We start from the raw sequence: 17,946 nt of genomic DNA, 5'->3' as shown, positions 1-17,946 counted from the left end.
CTGTGGCGCGCTATGAGCTTGTAGATCTGCTATTTTTCAATAGCTAAAGCATAACATAATGCCCAACGTGCACCACTCTAGTTAATATAATGAAAACATGTTAATTAAAATAATTGCACCTTGAGTACGCACAGAGCAATACAATGAATGTTTATTTTCATTTAAAAATGCATTTTCACATTCAACAATAAAATAGTTTGGAGAAGCATTGTTAAACCTTTTGGCCATCTATATTAAAGAAGTGGTTAACCACTGGAACTTTCAACCTGGCATCCCCATTGTCGGCCTGCCATTATAGAAAAAATATATATAAAATAGCAGATCTACAAACTCTCACTGCATTAAATTGCATCACATTGAAATATGCACTATCCGTTGTAGGACTACGTACAAAGGTCAGGGTTTGCTGATTATCCCCCCTCCCCAAATGGGGCAAATGATGTCAAGGACGACACCAAGCTTTTTCTTTTGTGTGCTCAAGGCCCCACTGGCTCTCGAGGGCCACAACTGGCCTACGGGGCCTATTGGGGATCCATGATATTGTTCAGTAAGCTGTCCACCTGTGCTTTGTTGTAAACAAGGAATTTTGTTCTATTATCTTAGACCACCATGCACCGGTGTTCACATTTAATTTAAATGTTTTGTCATACAAACATTGACAACATGGGCAGCCATAGCTGAGTCTACATGTGTTCCTGAGCAAGACACTTCTGCTCGGTGAATGCAGAAAAGTCATTTCCCCCATCAGGAGGATACAAATACTCTCTTTTTATATAAGAAATTGGATATAAAAGGGTGTTGTATTAAAACTGGAGTCATTAGAAGTGTGACCATAATAACACACAAGTAGATACATTGCAACATACTGTACACACAATGCACGGTTCCACATTCACAGGTGTTCATTTGAGTACAATTAACTGCTGATGTGTTGTGAAACTACAGTACCGGCCATTCTGTACCTGTACTGTACTCCTCAGTGTTAATTTAACTACAAACCAGGAGAAGAGTCCAAACCAAATGAACCATTTGATTCCATCTCAGAGTTCAGGGTTGAATGAACACTGAGGAAGGGTACAAAACCAATGGGCATAGCCAGAATGATTGACAGCCGCTCTCAAAGGAAACTAGTTGCACTTTGAGATCCTAGACACACAGCCGTTCTAAGTGGCTGCACTTTACTCTATCATGAGCTTCTTGAGAGAGTTGAGATATGCTGGGATGAGGGAGCTGACGGACTCGTGGTCATCGTTGAGGATCTTCTCACCCCTGCCCTCCGACCCCACGGAGCTGGGTGACCTGACCAGCCCAGGGTAGGGTGTGCTGTAACCCTGGAAAACGAGAAGATAGTCAGAGGATGCATGCATGCAGGTCAAAGAACCTCTTTTCAGGCCGCGCGGCCCTACAAAAATAATTGAACTTTGAACTTGATACTCACAGATGAGTATCCTTTGCCGAAGCTGCCTCGGTTCTTGGTTCTGATCTTGGTGAGTGCCGACTCGGCGATGTCGGCTCGCTCTTCCGCGTCGTCCAGCTCATGAACCGTCTTCCTGTACTTTGCCAGATTCATGTTGGCCTGCTCCTCCTGTACAGCAAGGTAGAAGCCAGGAGGTGAATTGAAAATGTACTGTATTCCCTCAACACGTTTTTGATGAAATCCTTTCTTAATATTTTAATGTCTGTAAGCCTACGAGAGCTTCTTGTTTTGTTCTTCAAACTACTGTATTAGGCTCTGTGCATAACTGTGCTCCCAGATGGTGGCCTGCTCCAGTTCATTTTCCCCATAGATAGATTGGTTTGATCGGTTCAGCAGCAGATTGGAACTGGAAACACGTCATGCGTTTCCGTTTGAAACGTGCTGCCAGAGCCAATCAATAAAAGATGTATCAAGGGCACATGGATGGTAGCACAATAGAAAACAATAAAACCAGACAAATGTGCTAAAACAAACACAGACGGACAGAATCCATGAAATCATATATTCAAAATGGGCTGGATTAAATCTGGAATAAAACCCTGAACGAGAACTTTCTACTTTCTAACTTTCTGGAAACCTGGGATATGCCGATTAGTTATAGCCCATGTTTTTTGAAATTTTGAAAAAAAAAGTTAGCCTCGTTTCTCATCATTTTGGACCATGGGCTATAGCCCATATCGTACGGCATACTATAGCGCGCCGTTTTTCATCATTTTTGAGGATTTGAAAAAAATGACGAAATGACAAAAACAATGGGTTATAGGCCATGTTTTTTGAAATTTTGAAAAAAAAGGTTAGCCTCGTTTCTCATCATTTTGGACCATGGGCTATAGCCCATATCGTACGGCATACTATAGCGCGCCGTTTTTCATCATTTTTGAGGATTTGAAAAAAATGACGAAATGACAAAAACGATGGGTTATAGCCCATGTTTTTGAAATTTTGAAAAAAAAAGTTAGCCTCGTTTCTCATCATTTTGGACCATGGGCTATAGCCCATATCGTACGGCATACTATAGCGCGCCGTTTTTCATCATTTTTGAGGATTTGAAAAAAATGACGAAATGACAAAAACGATGGGTTATAGCCCATGTTTTTGAAATTTTGAAAAAAAAAGTTATCCTCGTTTCTCATCATTTTGGACCATGGGCTATAGCCCATATCGTACGGCATACTATAGCGCGCCGTTTTTCATCATTTTTGAGGATTTTAAAAAAATGACGAAATGACAAAAACGATGGGTTATAGCCCATGTTTTTGAAATTTTGAAAAAAAAAAGTTAGCCTCGTTTCTCATCATTTGGGACCGTGGGCTATAGCCCATATCGTACGGCATACTATAGCGCGCCGTTTTTCATCATTTTTGAGGATTTGAAAAAAATGACGAATTGACAAAAACGATGGGTTATAGCCCATGTTTTTTGAAAATTTGAAAAAAAAAGTTAGCCTCGTTTCTCATCATTTTGGACCGTGGGCTATAGTCCATATCGTACGGCATACTATAGCGCGCCATTTTTCATCATTTTTGAGGATTTAAAAAAAATGACAAAATGACAAAAACGATGGGTTATAGCCCATGTTTTTTGAAATTTTGAAAAAAAAAAGTTAGCCTCGTTTCTCATCATTTTGGACCGTGGGCTATAGCCCATATCGTACGGCATACTATTTCGCGCAGTTTTTCATCATTTTTGAAGATTTGAAAAAAATGACGAAATGACAAAAACAATGGGTTATAGGCCATGTTTTTTGAAATTTTGAAAAAAAAGGTTAGCCTCGTTTCTCATCATTTTGGACCATGGGCTATAGCCCATATCGTACGGCATACTATAGCGCGCCGTTTTTCATCATTTTTGAGGATTTGAAAAAAATGACGAAATGACAAAAACGATGGGTTATAGCCCATGTTTTTGAAATTTTGAAAAAAAAAGTTAGCCTCGTTTCTCATCATTTTGGACCATGGGCTATAGCCCATATCGTACGGCATACTATAGCGCGCCGTTTTTCATCATTTTTGAGGATTTGAAAAAAATGACGAAATGACAAAAACGATGGGTTATAGCCCATGTTTTTGAAATTTTGAAAAAAAAAGTTATCCTCGTTTCTCATCATTTTGGACCATGGGCTATAGCCCATATCGTACGGCATACTATAGCGCGCCGTTTTTCATCATTTTTGAGGATTTTAAAAAAATGACGAAATGACAAAAACGATGGGTTATAGCCCATGTTTTTGAAATTTTGAAAAAAAAAAGTTAGCCTCGTTTCTCATCATTTGGGACCGTGGGCTATAGCCCATATCGTACGGCATACTATAGCGCGCCGTTTTTCATCATTTTTGAGGATTTGAAAAAAATGACGAATTGACAAAAACGATGGGTTATAGCCCATGTTTTTTGAAAATTTGAAAAAAAAAGTTAGCCTCGTTTCTCATCATTTTGGACCGTGGGCTATAGTCCATATCGTACGGCATACTATAGCGCGCCATTTTTCATCATTTTTGAGGATTTAAAAAAAATGACAAAATGACAAAAACGATGGGTTATAGCCCATGTTTTTTGAAATTTTGAAAAAAAAAAGTTAGCCTCGTTTCTCATCATTTTGGACCGTGGGCTATAGCCCATATCGTACGGCATACTATTTCGCGCAGTTTTTCATCATTTTTGAAGATTTGAAAAAAATGACGAAATGACAAAAACGATGGGTTATAGCCCATGTTTTTTGAAATTTTGAAAAAAAAAGTTATCCTCGTTTCTCATCATTTTGGACCATGGGCTATAGCCCATATCGTACGGCATACTATAGCGCGCCGTTTTTCATCATTTTTGAGGATTTGAAAAAAATGACGAAATGACAAAAACGATGGGTTATAGCCCATGTTTTTTGAAAATTTGAAAAAAAAAGTTAGCCTCGTTTCTCATCATTTTGGACCGTGGGCTATAGTCCATATCGTACGGCATACTATAGCGCGCCATTTTTCATCATTTTTGAGGATTTGAAAAAAATGACGAAATGACAAAAACGATGGGTTATAGCCCATGTTTTTGAAATTTTGAAAAAAAAAGTTAGCCTCGTTTCTCATCATTTTGGACCGTGGGCTATAGCCCATATCGTACGGCATACTATTTCGCGCCATTTTTCATCATTTTTGAGGATTTGAAAAAAATGACGAAATGACAAAAACGATGGGTTATAGCCCATGTTTTTGAAATTTTGAAAAAAAAAAGTTAGCCTCGTTTCTCATCATTTGGGACCGTGGGCTATAGCCCATATCGTACGGCATACTATAGCGCGCAGTTTTTCATCATTTTTGAAGATTTGAAAAAAATGACGAAATGACAAAAACGATGGGTTATAGCCCATGTTTTTTGAAATTTTGAAAAAAAAAGTTATCCTCGTTTCTCATCATTTTGGACCATGGGCCATATCGTACGGCATACTATAGCGCGCCGTTTTTCATCATTTTTGAGGATTTGAAAAAAATGACGAAATGACAAAAACGATGGGTTATAGCCCATGTTTTTTGAAATGTTGAAAAAAAAAGTTAGCCTCGTTTCTCATCATTTTGGACCATGGGCTATAGCCCATATCGTACGGCATACTATAGCGCGCCGTTTTTCATCATTTTTGAGGATTTGAAAAAAATGACGAAATGACAAAAACGATGGGTTATAGCCCATGTTTTTTGAAATTAAAAAAAAAAAAGTTAGCCTCGTTTCTCATCATTTTGGACCATGGGCTATAGCCCATATCGTACGGCATACTATAGCGCGCCGTTTTTCATCATTTTTGAGGAATTGAAAAAAATGACGAAATGACAAAAACGATGGGTTATAGCCCATGTTTTTGAAATTTTGAAAAAAAAAGTTAGCCTCGTTTCTCATCATTTTGGACCATGGGCTATAGCCCATATCGTACGGCATACTATAGCGCGCCGTTTTTCATCATTTTTGAGGATTTTAAAAAAATGACGAAATGACAAAAACGATGGGTTATAGCCCATGTTTTTTTAAATTTTGAAGAAAAAAAAGTTAGCCTCGTTTCTCATCATTTTGGACCGTGGGCTATAGCCCATATCGTACGGCATACTATTTCGCGCCGTTTTTCATCATTTTTGAGGATTTGAAAAAAATGACAAAATGACAAAAACGATGGGTTATAGCCCATGTTTTTTGAAATGTTGAAAAAAAAAGTTAGCCTTGTTTCTCATCATTTTGGACCATGGGCTATAGCCCATATCGTACGGCATACTATAGCGCGCCGTTTTTCATCATTTTTGAGGATTTGAAAAAAATGACGAAATGACAAAAACGATGGGTTATAGCCCATGTTTTTTGAAATTTTGAAAAAAAAAGTTAGCCTCGTTTCTCATCATTTTGGACCATGGGCTATAGCCCATATCGTACGGCATACTATAGCGCGCCGTTTTTCATCATTTTTGAGGAATTGAAAAAAATGACGAAATGACAAAAACGATGGGTTATAGCCCATGTTTTTGAAATTTGAAAAAAAAAGTTAGCCTCGTTTATCATCATTTTGGACCATGGGCTATAGCCCATATCGTACGGCATACTATAGCGCGCCGTTTTTCATCATTTTTGAGGATTTTAAAAAAATGACGAAATGACAAAAACGATGGGTTATAGCCCATGTTTTTTGAAATTTTGAAGAAAAAAAAGTTAGCCTCGTTTCTCATCATTTTGGACCGTGGGCTATAGCCCATATCGTACGGCATACTATTTCGCGCAGTTTTTCATCATTTTTGAAGATTTGAAAAAAATGACGAAATGACAAAAACGATGGGTTATAGCCCATGTTTTTGAAATTTTGGGAAAAAAAAAGTTAGCCTCGTTTCTCATCATTTTGGACCATGGGCTATAGCCCATATCGTACGGCATACTATAGCGCGCCGTTTTTCATCATTTTTGAGGATTTGAAAAAAATGACGAAATGACAAAAACGATGGGTTATAGCCCATGTTTTTTGAAATTTTGAAGAAAAAAAAGTTAGCCTCGTTTCTCATCATTTTGGACCGTGGGCTATAGCCCATATCGTACGGCATACTATTTCGCGCAGTTTTTCATCATTTTTGAAGATTTGAAAAAAATGACGAAATGACAAAAACGATGGGTTATAGCCCATGTTTTTGAAATTTTGGAAAAAAAAAAGTTAGCCTCGTTTCTCATCATTTGGGACCGTGGGCTATAGCCCATATCGTACGGCATACTATAGCGCGCAGTTTTTCATCATTTTTGAAGATTTGAAAAAAATGACGAAATGACAAAAACGATGGGTTATAGCCCATGTTTTTTGAAATTTTGAAAAAAAAAGTTATCCTCGTTTCTCATCATTTTGGACCATGGGCCATATCGTACGGCATACTATAGCGCGCCGTTTTTCATCATTTTTGAGGATTTGAAAAAAATGACGAAATGACAAAAACGATGGGTTATAGCCCATGTTTTTTGAAATGTTGAAAAAAAAAGTTAGCCTCGTTTCTCATCATTTTGGACCATGGGCTATAGCCCATATCGTACGGCATACTATAGCGCGCCGTTTTTCATCATTTTTGAGGATTTGAAAAAAATGACGAAATGACAAAAACGATGGGTTATAGCCCATGTTTTTTTAAATTAAAAAAAAAAAAGTTAGCCTCGTTTCTCATCATTTTGGACCATGGGCTATAGCCCATATCGTACGGCATACTATAGCGCGCCGTTTTTCATCATTTTTGAGGATTTGAAAAAAATGACGAAATGACAAAAACGATGGGTTATAGCCCATGTTTTTTGAAATTTTGAAGAAAAAAAAGTTAGCCTCGTTTCTCATCATTTTGGACCGTGGGCTATAGCCCATATCGTACGGCATACTATTTCGCGCAGTTTTTCATCATTTTTGAAGATTTGAAAAAAATGACGAAATGACAAAAACGATGGGTTATAGCCCATGTTTTTGAAATTTTGGAAAAAAAAAAGTTAGCCTCGTTTCTCATCATTTGGGACCGTGGGCTATAGCCCATATCGTACGGCATACTATAGCGCGCAGTTTTTCATCATTTTTGAAGATTTGAAAAAAATGACGAAATGACAAAAACGATGGGTTATAGCCCATGTTTTTTGAAATTTTGAAAAAAAAAGTTATCCTCGTTTCTCATCATTTTGGACCATGGGCCATATCGTACGGCATACTATAGCGCGCCGTTTTTCATCATTTTTGAGGATTTAAAAAAAATGACGAAATGACAAAAACGATGGGTTATAGCCCATGTTTTTTGAAATGTTGAAAAAAAAAGTTAGCCTCGTTTCTCATCATTTTGGACCATGGGCTATAGCCCATATCGTACGGCATACTATAGCGCGCCGTTTTTCATCATTTTTGAGGATTTGAAAAAAATGACGAAATGACAAAAACGATGGGTTATAGCCCATGTTTTTTGAAATTTAAAAAAAAAAAGTTAGCCTCGTTTCTCATCATTTTGGACCATGGGCTATAGCCCATATCGTACGGCATACTATAGCGCGCCGTTTTTCATCATTTTTGAGGAATTGAAAAAAATGACGAAATGACAAAAACGATGGGTTATAGCCCATGTTTTTGAAATTTTGAAAAAAAAAGTTAGCCTCGTTTCTCATCATTTTGGACCATGGGCTATAGCCCATATCGTACGGCATACTATAGCGGGCCGTTTTTCATCATTTTTGAGGATTTTAAAAAAATGACGAAATGACAAAAACGATGGGTTATAGCCCATGTTTTTTGAAATTTTGAAGAAAAAAAAGTTAGCCTCGTTTCTCATCATTTTGGACCGTGGGCTATAGCCCATATCGTACGGCATACTATTTCGCGCCGTTTTTCATCATTTTTGAGGATTTGAAAAAAATGACAAAATGACAAAAACGATGGGTTATAGCCCATGTTTTTTGAAATGTTGAAAAAAAAAGTTATCCTCGTTTCTCATCATTTTGGACCATGGGCTATAGCCCATATCGTACGGCATACTATAGCGCGCCGTTTTTCATCATTTTTGAGGATTTGAAAAAAATGACGAAATGACAAAAACGATGGGTTATAGCCCATGTTTTTTGAAATTTTGAAAAAAAAAGTTAGCCTCGTTTCTCATCATTTTGGACCATGGGCTATAGCCCATATCGTACGGCATACTATAGCGCGCCGTTTTTCATCATTTTTGAGGATTTGAAAAAAATGACGAAATGACAAAAACGATGGGTTATAGCCCATGTTTTTTGAAATTTTGAAAAAAAAAGTTAGCCTCGTTTCTCATCATTTTGGACCATGGGCTATAGCCCATATCGTACGGCATACTATAGCGCGCCGTTTTTCATCATTTTTGAGGATTTGAAAAAAATGACGAAATGACAAAAACGATGGGTTATAGCCCATGTTTTTGAAATTTTGAAAAAAAAAGTTAGCCTCGTTTCTCATCATTTTGGACCATGGGCTATAGCCCATATCGTACGGCATACTATAGCGCGCCGTTTTTCATCATTTTTGAGGATTTAAAAAAAATGACGAAATGACAAAAACGATGGGTTATAGCCCATGTTTTTTGAAATTTTGAAAAAAAAAAGTTAGCCTCGTTTCTCATCATTTTGGACCGTGGGCTATAGCCCATATCGTACGGCATACTATAGCGCGCAGTTTTTCATCATTTTTGAAGATTTAAAAAAAATGACGAAATGACAAAAACGATGGGTTATAGCCCATGTTTTTTGAAATTAAAAAAAAAAAAGTTAGCCTCGTTTCTCATCATTTTGGACCATGGGCTATAGCCCATATCGTACGGCATACTATAGCGCGCCGTTTTTCATCATTTTTGAGGATTTGAAAAAAATGACGAAATGACAAAAACGATGGGTTATAGCCCATGTTTTTTGAAATTTTGAAGAAAAAAAAGTTAGCCTCGTTTCTCATCATTTTGGACCGTGGGCTATAGCCCATATCGTACGGCATACTATTTCGCGCAGTTTTTCATCATTTTTGAAGATTTGAAAAAAATGACGAAATGACAAAAACGATGGGTTATAGCCCATGTTTTTGAAATTTTGGAAAAAAAAAAGTTAGCCTCGTTTCTCATCATTTGGGACCGTGGGCTATAGCCCATATCGTACGGCATACTATAGCGCGCAGTTTTTCATCATTTTTGAAGATTTGAAAAAAATGACGAAATGACAAAAACGATGGGTTATAGCCCATGTTTTTTGAAATTTTGAAAAAAAAAGTTATCCTCGTTTCTCATCATTTTGGACCATGGGCCATATCGTACGGCATACTATAGCGCGCCGTTTTTCATCATTTTTGAGGATTTAAAAAAAATGACGAAATGACAAAAACGATGGGTTATAGCCCATGTTTTTTGAAATGTTGAAAAAAAAAGTTAGCCTCGTTTCTCATCATTTTGGACCATGGGCTATAGCCCATATCGTACGGCATACTATAGCGCGCCGTTTTTCATCATTTTTGAGGATTTGAAAAAAATGACGAAATGACAAAAACGATGGGTTATAGCCCATGTTTTTTGAAATTTAAAAAAAAAAAGTTAGCCTCGTTTCTCATCATTTTGGACCATGGGCTATAGCCCATATCGTACGGCATACTATAGCGCGCCGTTTTTCATCATTTTTGAGGAATTGAAAAAAATGACGAAATGACAAAAACGATGGGTTATAGCCCATGTTTTTGAAATTTTGAAAAAAAAAGTTAGCCTCGTTTCTCATCATTTTGGACCATGGGCTATAGCCCATATCGTACGGCATACTATAGCGCGCCGTTTTTCATCATTTTTGAGGATTTTAAAAAAATGACGAAATGACAAAAACGATGGGTTATAGCCCATGTTTTTTGAAATTTTGAAGAAAAAAAAGTTAGCCTCGTTTCTCATCATTTTGGACCGTGGGCTATAGCCCATATCGTACGGCATACTATTTCGCGCCGTTTTTCATCATTTTTGAGGATTTGAAAAAAATGACAAAATGACAAAAACGATGGGTTATAGCCCATGTTTTTTGAAATGTTGAAAAAAAAAGTTATCCTCGTTTCTCATCATTTTGGACCATGGGCTATAGCCCATATCGTACGGCATACTATAGCGCGCCGTTTTTCATCATTTTTGAGGATTTGAAAAAAATGACGAAATGACAAAAACGATGGGTTATAGCCCATGTTTTTTGAAATTTTGAAAAAAAAAGTTAGCCTCGTTTCTCATCATTTTGGACCATGGGCTATAGCCCATATCGTACGGCATACTATAGCGCGCCGTTTTTCATCATTTTTGAGGATTTGAAAAAAATGACGAAATGACAAAAACGATGGGTTATAGCCCATGTTTTTTGAAATTTTGAAAAAAAAAGTTAGCCTCGTTTCTCATCATTTTGGACCATGGGCTATAGCCCATATCGTACGGCATACTATAGCGCGCCGTTTTTCATCATTTTTGAGGATTTGAAAAAAATGACGAAATGACAAAAACGATGGGTTATAGCCCATGTTTTTGAAATTTTGAAAAAAAAAGTTAGCCTCGTTTCTCATCATTTTGGACCATGGGCTATAGCCCATATCGTACGGCATACTATAGCGCGCCGTTTTTCATCATTTTTGAGGATTTAAAAAAAATGACGAAATGACAAAAACGATGGGTTATAGCCCATGTTTTTTGAAATTTTGAAAAAAAAAAGTTAGCCTCGTTTCTCATCATTTTGGACCGTGGGCTATAGCCCATATCGTACGGCATACTATAGCGCGCAGTTTTTCATCATTTTTGAAGATTTAAAAAAAATGACGAAATGACAAAAACGATGTTTTTGAAATTTTGAAAAAAAAAGTTAGCCTCGTTTCTCATCATTTTGGACCGTGGGCTATAGCCCATATCGTACGGCATACTATTTCGCGCCATTTTTCATCATTTTTGAGGATTTGAAAAAAATGACGAAATGACAAAAACGATGGGTTATAGCCCATGTTTTTGAAATTTTGAAAAAAAAAAGTTAGCCTCGTTTCTCATCATTTGGGACCGTGGGCTATAGCCCATATCGTACGGCATACTATAGCGCGCAGTTTTTCATCATTTTTGAAGATTTGAAAAAAATGACGAAATGACAAAAACGATGGGTTATAGCCCATGTTTTTTGAAATTTTGAAAAAAAAAGTTAGCCTCGTTTCTCATCATTTTGGACCATGGGCTATAGCCCATATCGTACGGCATACTATAGCGCGCCGTTTTTCATCATTTTTGAGGATTTGAAAAAAATGACGAAATGACAAAAACGATGGGTTATAGCCCATGTTTTTGAAATTTTGAAAAAAAAAGTTAGCCTCGTTTCTCATCATTTTGGACCATGGGCTATAGCCCATATCGTACGGCATACTATAGCGCGCCGTTTTTCATCATTTTTGAGGATTTTTAAAAAATGACGAAATGACAAAAACGATGTGTTATAGCCCATGTTTTTTGAAATTTTGAAAAAAAAAAGTTAGCCTCGTTTCTCATCATTTTGGACCGTGGGCTATAGCCCATATCGTACGGCATACTATAGCGCGCAGTTTTTCATCATTTTTGAAGATTTAAAAAAAATGACGAAATGACAAAAACGATGGGTTATAGCCCATGTTTTTGAAATTTTGAAAAAAAAAGTTAGCCTCGTTTCTCATCATTTTGGACCGTGGGCTATAGCCCATATCGTACGGCATACTATTTCGCGCCATTTTTCATCATTTTTGAGGATTTGAAAAAAATGACGAAATGACAAAAACGATGGGTTATAGCCCATGTTTTTGAAATTTTGAAAAAAAAAAGTTAGCCTCGTTTCTCATCATTTGGGACCGTGGGCTATAGCCCATATCGTACGGCATACTATAGCGCGCAGTTTTTCATCATTTTTGAAGATTTGAAAAAAATGACGAAATGACAAAAACGATGGGTTATAGCCCATGTTTTTTGAAATTTTGAAAAAAAAAGTTATCCTCGTTTCTCATCATTTTGGACCATGGGCTATAGCCCATATCGTACGGCATACTATAGCGCGCCGTTTTTCATCATTTTTGAGGATTTGAAAAAAATGACGAAATGACAAAAACGATGGGTTATAGCCCATGTTTTTTGAAATTTTGAAAAAAAAAGTTAGCCTCGTTTCTCATCATTTTGGACCATGGGCTATAGCCCATATCGTACGGCATACTATAGCGCGCCGTTTTTCATCATTTTTGAGGATTTGAAAAAAATGACGAAATGACAAAAACGATGGGTTATAGCCCATGTTTTTTGAAATTTTGAAAAAAAAAGTTAGCCTCGTTTCTAATCATTTTGGACCATGGGCTATAGCCCATATCGTACGGCATACTATAGCGCGCCGTTTTTCATCATTTTTGAGGATTTGAAAAAAATGACGAAATGACAAAAACGATGGGTTATAGCCCATGTTTTTGAAATTTTGAAAAAAAAAGTTAGCCTCGTTTCTCATCATTTTGGACCATGGGCTATAGCCCATATCGTACGGCATACTATAGCGCGCCGTTTTTCATCATTTTTGAGGATTTTTAAAAAATGACGAAATGACAAAAACGATGGGTTATAGCCCATGTTTTTTGAAATTTTGAAAAAAAAAAAGTTAGCCTCGTTTCTCATCATTTTGGACCGTGGGCTATAGCCCATATCGTACGGCATACTATAGCGCGCAGTTTTTCATCATTTTTGAAGATTTGAAAAAAATGACGAAATGACAAAAACGATGGGTTATAGCCCATGTTTTTTGAAATTTTGAAAAAAAAACTTATCCTCGTTTCTCATCATTTTGGACCATGGGCTATAGCCCATATCGTACGGCATACTATAGCGCGCCGTTTTTCATCATTTTTGAGGATTTGAAAAAAATGATGAAATGACAAAAACGATGGGTTATAGCCCATGTTTTTTGAAATTTTGAAAAAAAAAGTTAGCCTCGTTTCTCATCATTTTGGACCGTGGGCTATAGTCCATATCGTACGGCATACTATAGCGCGCCGTTTTTCATCATTTTTTAGGATTTGAAAAAAATGACAAAATGACAAAAACGATGGGTTATAGCCCATGTTTTTTGAAATTTTGAAAAAAAAAAGTTAGCCTCGTTTCTCATCATTTTGGACCATGGGCTATAGCCCATATCGTACGGCATACTATAGCGCGCCGTTTTTCATCATTTTTGAGGATTTGAAAAAAATGACGAAATGACAAAAACGATGGGTTATAGCCCATGTTTTTTGAAATTTTGAAAAAAAAAGTTAGCCTCGTTTCTCATCATTTTGGACCATGGGCTATAGCCCATATCGTACGGCATACTATAGCGCGCCATTTTTCATCATTTTTGAGGATTTGAAAAAAATGACGAAATGACAAAAACGATGGGTTATAGCCCATGTTTTTTGAAATTTTGAAAAAAAAAGTTAGCCTCGTTTCTCATCATTTTGGACCATGGGCTATAGCCCATATCGTACGGCATACTATAGCGCGCCATTTTTCATCATTTTTGAGGATTTGAAAAAAATGACGAAATGACAAAAACGATGGGTTATAGGCGATTACACCTGTTAATTTTGAAGCTGTTATGTATTTGCTTCTTTAGTTGTGTGTGTGGCTTGAAAATCACAAAGGGTGTTGATCCGAGGAGATAATTTTGTCGAATGTTCTTTTGTGAATATCATAATCGTGTTTGCAACAGGGTTTATTTTCCTAAAATATCCCAAACCCAATACGCCTAGACCGGCGTAGACCGCATCCCTCCCTGTAGGTTCTCCATAGGTCCAACACAAACGGCATGATACCCGACGGCATTGCTGTGTTCACACGCACAGATGCAAAGCTACACTCTACCATTCATTGTCAATGGAAGCCAGCGACATGAAGATGCAAAGATGCATCCGACGTTTGTATAGCTGCTGCAAAAGCTACAACAGCTACAGTACAAATACACTGTGTAGCTTCGCATCTTTGTACAGTATCTTTTGCATCTGCCCGCACCTTTCCTACTGTGAAGTTGTTCACAAAAAGTTCACCAAACTTTGCTACTACAAGGAAAACATGCACATGCACATTGATACTCTTTTATGTTTTCTCTTTCTTTGCTGTGTTTTATTGTGTTTGCTGTTTGATGTTATATTATATATTTTCTGCTATATAAGAGCTGTCACATTAACCCATTAAGACTGTTTTCTTTGCACAATACAGTGTATATATATGTATATATATACTTTTTTTCTTCAGAAATAGCAGATCTTAGAGCTTGTATATCTGAATAGCCAAAGTATAAAATAATGGAAGCGGTTCAGAATGATCGGGATGCTACATGAACTACTCTTGCTTTAAGCCATATTGAACGGGTGGAGTATAAAACCAACAGACTGTATATGCAAGGCGGCGGGGTCATCATGATCCACGGGTGACTTACGGCCTCCTCCACCTGTCTCTTGTAGGCCTTCATCTTGTTCTGCAGCCTCTCCGCCAGCTCCTGCATGCGCTGCTGGTTCTTCTGGTCCTCCTCGGACTGGAACAGCAGCTCCTTCAGGCGCCGCTCGTTCTTGCGGAGGGTCTTCACCGTCTCGGCGTGGCGCTTCTGCTCCGAGTCCAACTCCAGCTCCAGCTCCTTCACCTGCGCAGAGATGTGCGGTATGCTGGTTATATATATATATATATATATATATGCTGGTAAATACCATGATCTGATCCAAATGGTACATAAAAAAAAAACCCCATTGACTTTTAGAATGAGAACCATGAAGTTCCAAAATGCTAAGTCGATTCTGGGGTTTTCAGGACTGCGAGACACTCTATTAAGACTGAATACTTGATTCCTCCAACTGCTGCTGGTTTTTTAACGGTGGCTTCACACGTAAGGCCTATAGTATCTATTCTATATACCTTCCCCTCCAGTTTCTGGATGATCTTCTTGCCCCCCTTCAGAGCCATCTGTTCGGCCTCGTCCAGCCTGCTGCTCATGTCTTTGATCTGGGCCTCCAGGCCTTTCTTCACCCTCTCCAAGTGGAGCGTGTGCTCCTGTTCCAGACGCAGCTCCTCTGCCACACGCGCCGACTACGGGAGAGAGAGAGAGGGAGAGAGAGAGAGAGAGAGAGAGAGAGAGTCCAATGATGTCATTACTGATGCTTAACTTGCAGCTTGCCTGGTGATCAATGAAAGTGGCCAAGTTACTGTATAAACACTTTGATCACTGCATCATGTCATTCATCAGCAGTGACGTGTGATTTTCTTCTATCATAATGGATGACGGCAGGGTTTTCCAACAGTTCCAAGTCCAACATTTTAAACAGAACTGCTTTCATCCACTTTCAACCTGGCATCCCGATTTGAGGTAGCGATGTCACTATATTTTTAAATAAATTTGAAATAGCAAAAATCGCTGATCTACAAGCTCATAATGCACCAGGGCGCGACGGATTCTGAGCTTGTAGATTGGACACTTTTGCTATTTGACACACGAGTGGCGAGAAGGATACAGTGTGTGCTCAGCTTCTGTCCAATATGATAAAGGGGAGCTCCAGGGACAGAACGCTGGGAAAGCACTGGATTAAGCAACATGCCCTCCGGGTTTACCTCACAGCTGGCTTTCTTGATCTTGTCTGAGGATCCTCTCAGCTCATTCTGTAGTTCCTCGTGTTCCTGCTGAAGAGTCTGCAGATCCACTTCCAGATTCCTCCTCCCGGCTCAGAGCTGCCTGGAACTGATCAAGGAAACAAAAGACAACGGTTCATTCCTATAATGCTGACTGCAGATCGGTCTGTCTACCGGCGCTTCAAAACACCGCTCAGACATATTTAGTGCATCTACTAATGAGGCAGTAGATATTGGAATCTTGAGTAACAATTCACCAGATACACTTCTCCCCAGACCTTCCGGTGCATTCACATTGGCCTCTCTCCCCAGTCATGTATGTACTCGGTAAAGCTCTCGTTATCGTCCGTTGTCCACTTCCCATTGTTGTGGGACGCTCTGTTGTTTTTATTTTTTACTTCCTTGTTTTATTGTATTAAGTGTATATGATGTTTGTGTGTATGAGTATAATTATATCCTATGAAAGTGTGAAACAGCTGAGGTTGTGTGGAAAAAAAGAAAAAAAGCTGTTGTAAGAAATATGTATGTTTCTGTGAAGTTGCCCAAACTAAAAACGGACTGCCGTGTGTGTGTATAGATTCTGTACAGCAGGTTCAAGGTTTTCTAGAAAAAGTGCCACTCGGGGCACATGATAGGAGAGCTCCAATAGGAAAGTTCTTTTTAGAAAAATGTCAAGTGGCATTTCTTCCTCAGCCTAGTGGGAATATGCCTGCACGGTTGCACCGTAATCGGACGCTGTGTTAATGATTTGCAGCATTTTGTAAAAAACAGGCCACTCCTGAAAAAGCCAATCTTAGCCAATCAGACCCGTCTTGATCACATGACTATAGAGATCATGAGAACCGATTTGCATGATATTAGCATCAAATCTGAAGGAGTAATATAAAAAAATGTGTTTTATAAAAGTCTGCCTCCTGGTAGCGCTATAAAGAGCAGATGTGAAAAATGCAGGTCAAAGGTTTTCCCTTGGCCTCTAGGGAGTGTACAAAGTTTTGGGTGCAGTTATGGGTAAAAGCATGAATGGGCCAGTTATAGCGCCACCATGAGGCTGATGTGAAGATCTTCAACTGGCATTTCTTCCTTGGCCTAGTGGGAATGTGCATGCAAAATGTACCTAAAATTGTGGAAAATTGGGGCAGAGGTGCGTCATTAGCATCCAGGGAGAGTGTGTACACAGTTTGGCATCGGACGGTGATGGAGATTAGCTGTACACAGACGGACAGACACACATACGGTCAAACGGACGGAGTGCAGAACATACTCTCCCCATGCCTTCGGCCTGGTAGAGACAATAATGTAATTAATGACAAACATTTTGTGGAAACCATACTTATAGTTATTGTAGATTAAATTCACACGTAATAAAATGAACTCTGCACAACATTTTCTCCCCCCCCCTCCCCCCCAGATGCAAAGATGTATCCAAAATACAACACATGGGTACCCGAGGCTAATATAACCTGAATGTGGTGGGGGGAGGGGAGAGGAGAGGAGTAAATGGGGGAGGCTGGGGGCGGTAGGTATAGTGAGGGTCTTATGATCCATTCAAAAATCATAAATATGCACCGGCAAAATGTCTGGGGTCATAAATCACTCTACTACACCAGTCAGTCAAACACACGCACATGAACTCAACGCGGTGGGTGTGTGTATTTACTGTATTATACATTAGCCTACTACTAGTCTGTCAATAATTTACACTCGCGGCTTTGTGCTGTAGTTTGAGTGGCACCTGCATGTTTCCGCGGGGGAGCGGCGTTCTGACGGCGTTCTGACGGCATTCTGACGGCGCATTAATTTCTAAAGACAGGAAACATCAGGCCAGTCATTTTTTATTATGGTGCTTGTTAGTACCTGCCTGTCT

The 17,946-nt window shown here is 38.5% G+C and overlaps 1 protein-coding gene across 1 annotated transcript; it reads right to left on the bottom strand.

The window, feature by feature from the left end:
• Positions 1–134: 134 nt before the first annotated feature.
• On the bottom strand, positions 135–16,191 carry LOC308332932 (uncharacterized protein MYH16). Its single transcript, XM_080789076.1, has 5 exons — positions 16,065–16,191; positions 15,375–15,545; positions 14,905–15,105; positions 1,439–1,585; positions 135–1,331 (listed from the first exon to the last, which is right to left on the bottom strand). Exons 2-5 carry the CDS (start codon positions 15,450–15,452, stop codon positions 1,179–1,181), a joined length of 579 nt encoding a protein of 192 aa, XP_080645202.1. The 5' UTR covers positions 15,453–15,545; positions 16,065–16,191; the 3' UTR covers positions 135–1,178.
• Between the last annotated feature and the right edge of the window lie 1,755 nt (positions 16,192–17,946).

The sequence above is a fragment of the Protomyctophum bolini genome (assembly GCF_963924005.1).
Source record: "Protomyctophum bolini genome assembly, chromosome: 18".
NCBI lineage: Eukaryota > Metazoa > Chordata > Actinopteri > Myctophiformes > Myctophidae > Protomyctophum > Protomyctophum bolini.
The sequence above is the reverse complement of the archived record's forward strand: the minus strand, read 5'-3'. Positions and strand labels throughout refer to the sequence as shown.

What these genes read in the sequence shown, in the direction of transcription:
- LOC308332932 (XM_080789076.1), bottom strand. Translation starts at nt 15,452, where the DNA reads ATGAGCAGCAGGCTGGACGAGGCCGAACAGATGGCTCTGAAGGGGGGC. An exon ending in AGAGACAGGTGGAGGAGGCC is followed by an intron (nt 1,586 to 14,904) that starts GTAAGTCACCCG and finishes CTTGCTGTACAG; the next exon opens with GAGGAGCAGGCCAACATGAA. An exon ending in TCGGCAAAGGATACTCATCT is followed by an intron (nt 1,332 to 1,438) that starts GTGAGTATCAAG and finishes CTCGTTTTCCAG; the next exon opens with GGTTACAGCACACCCTACCC.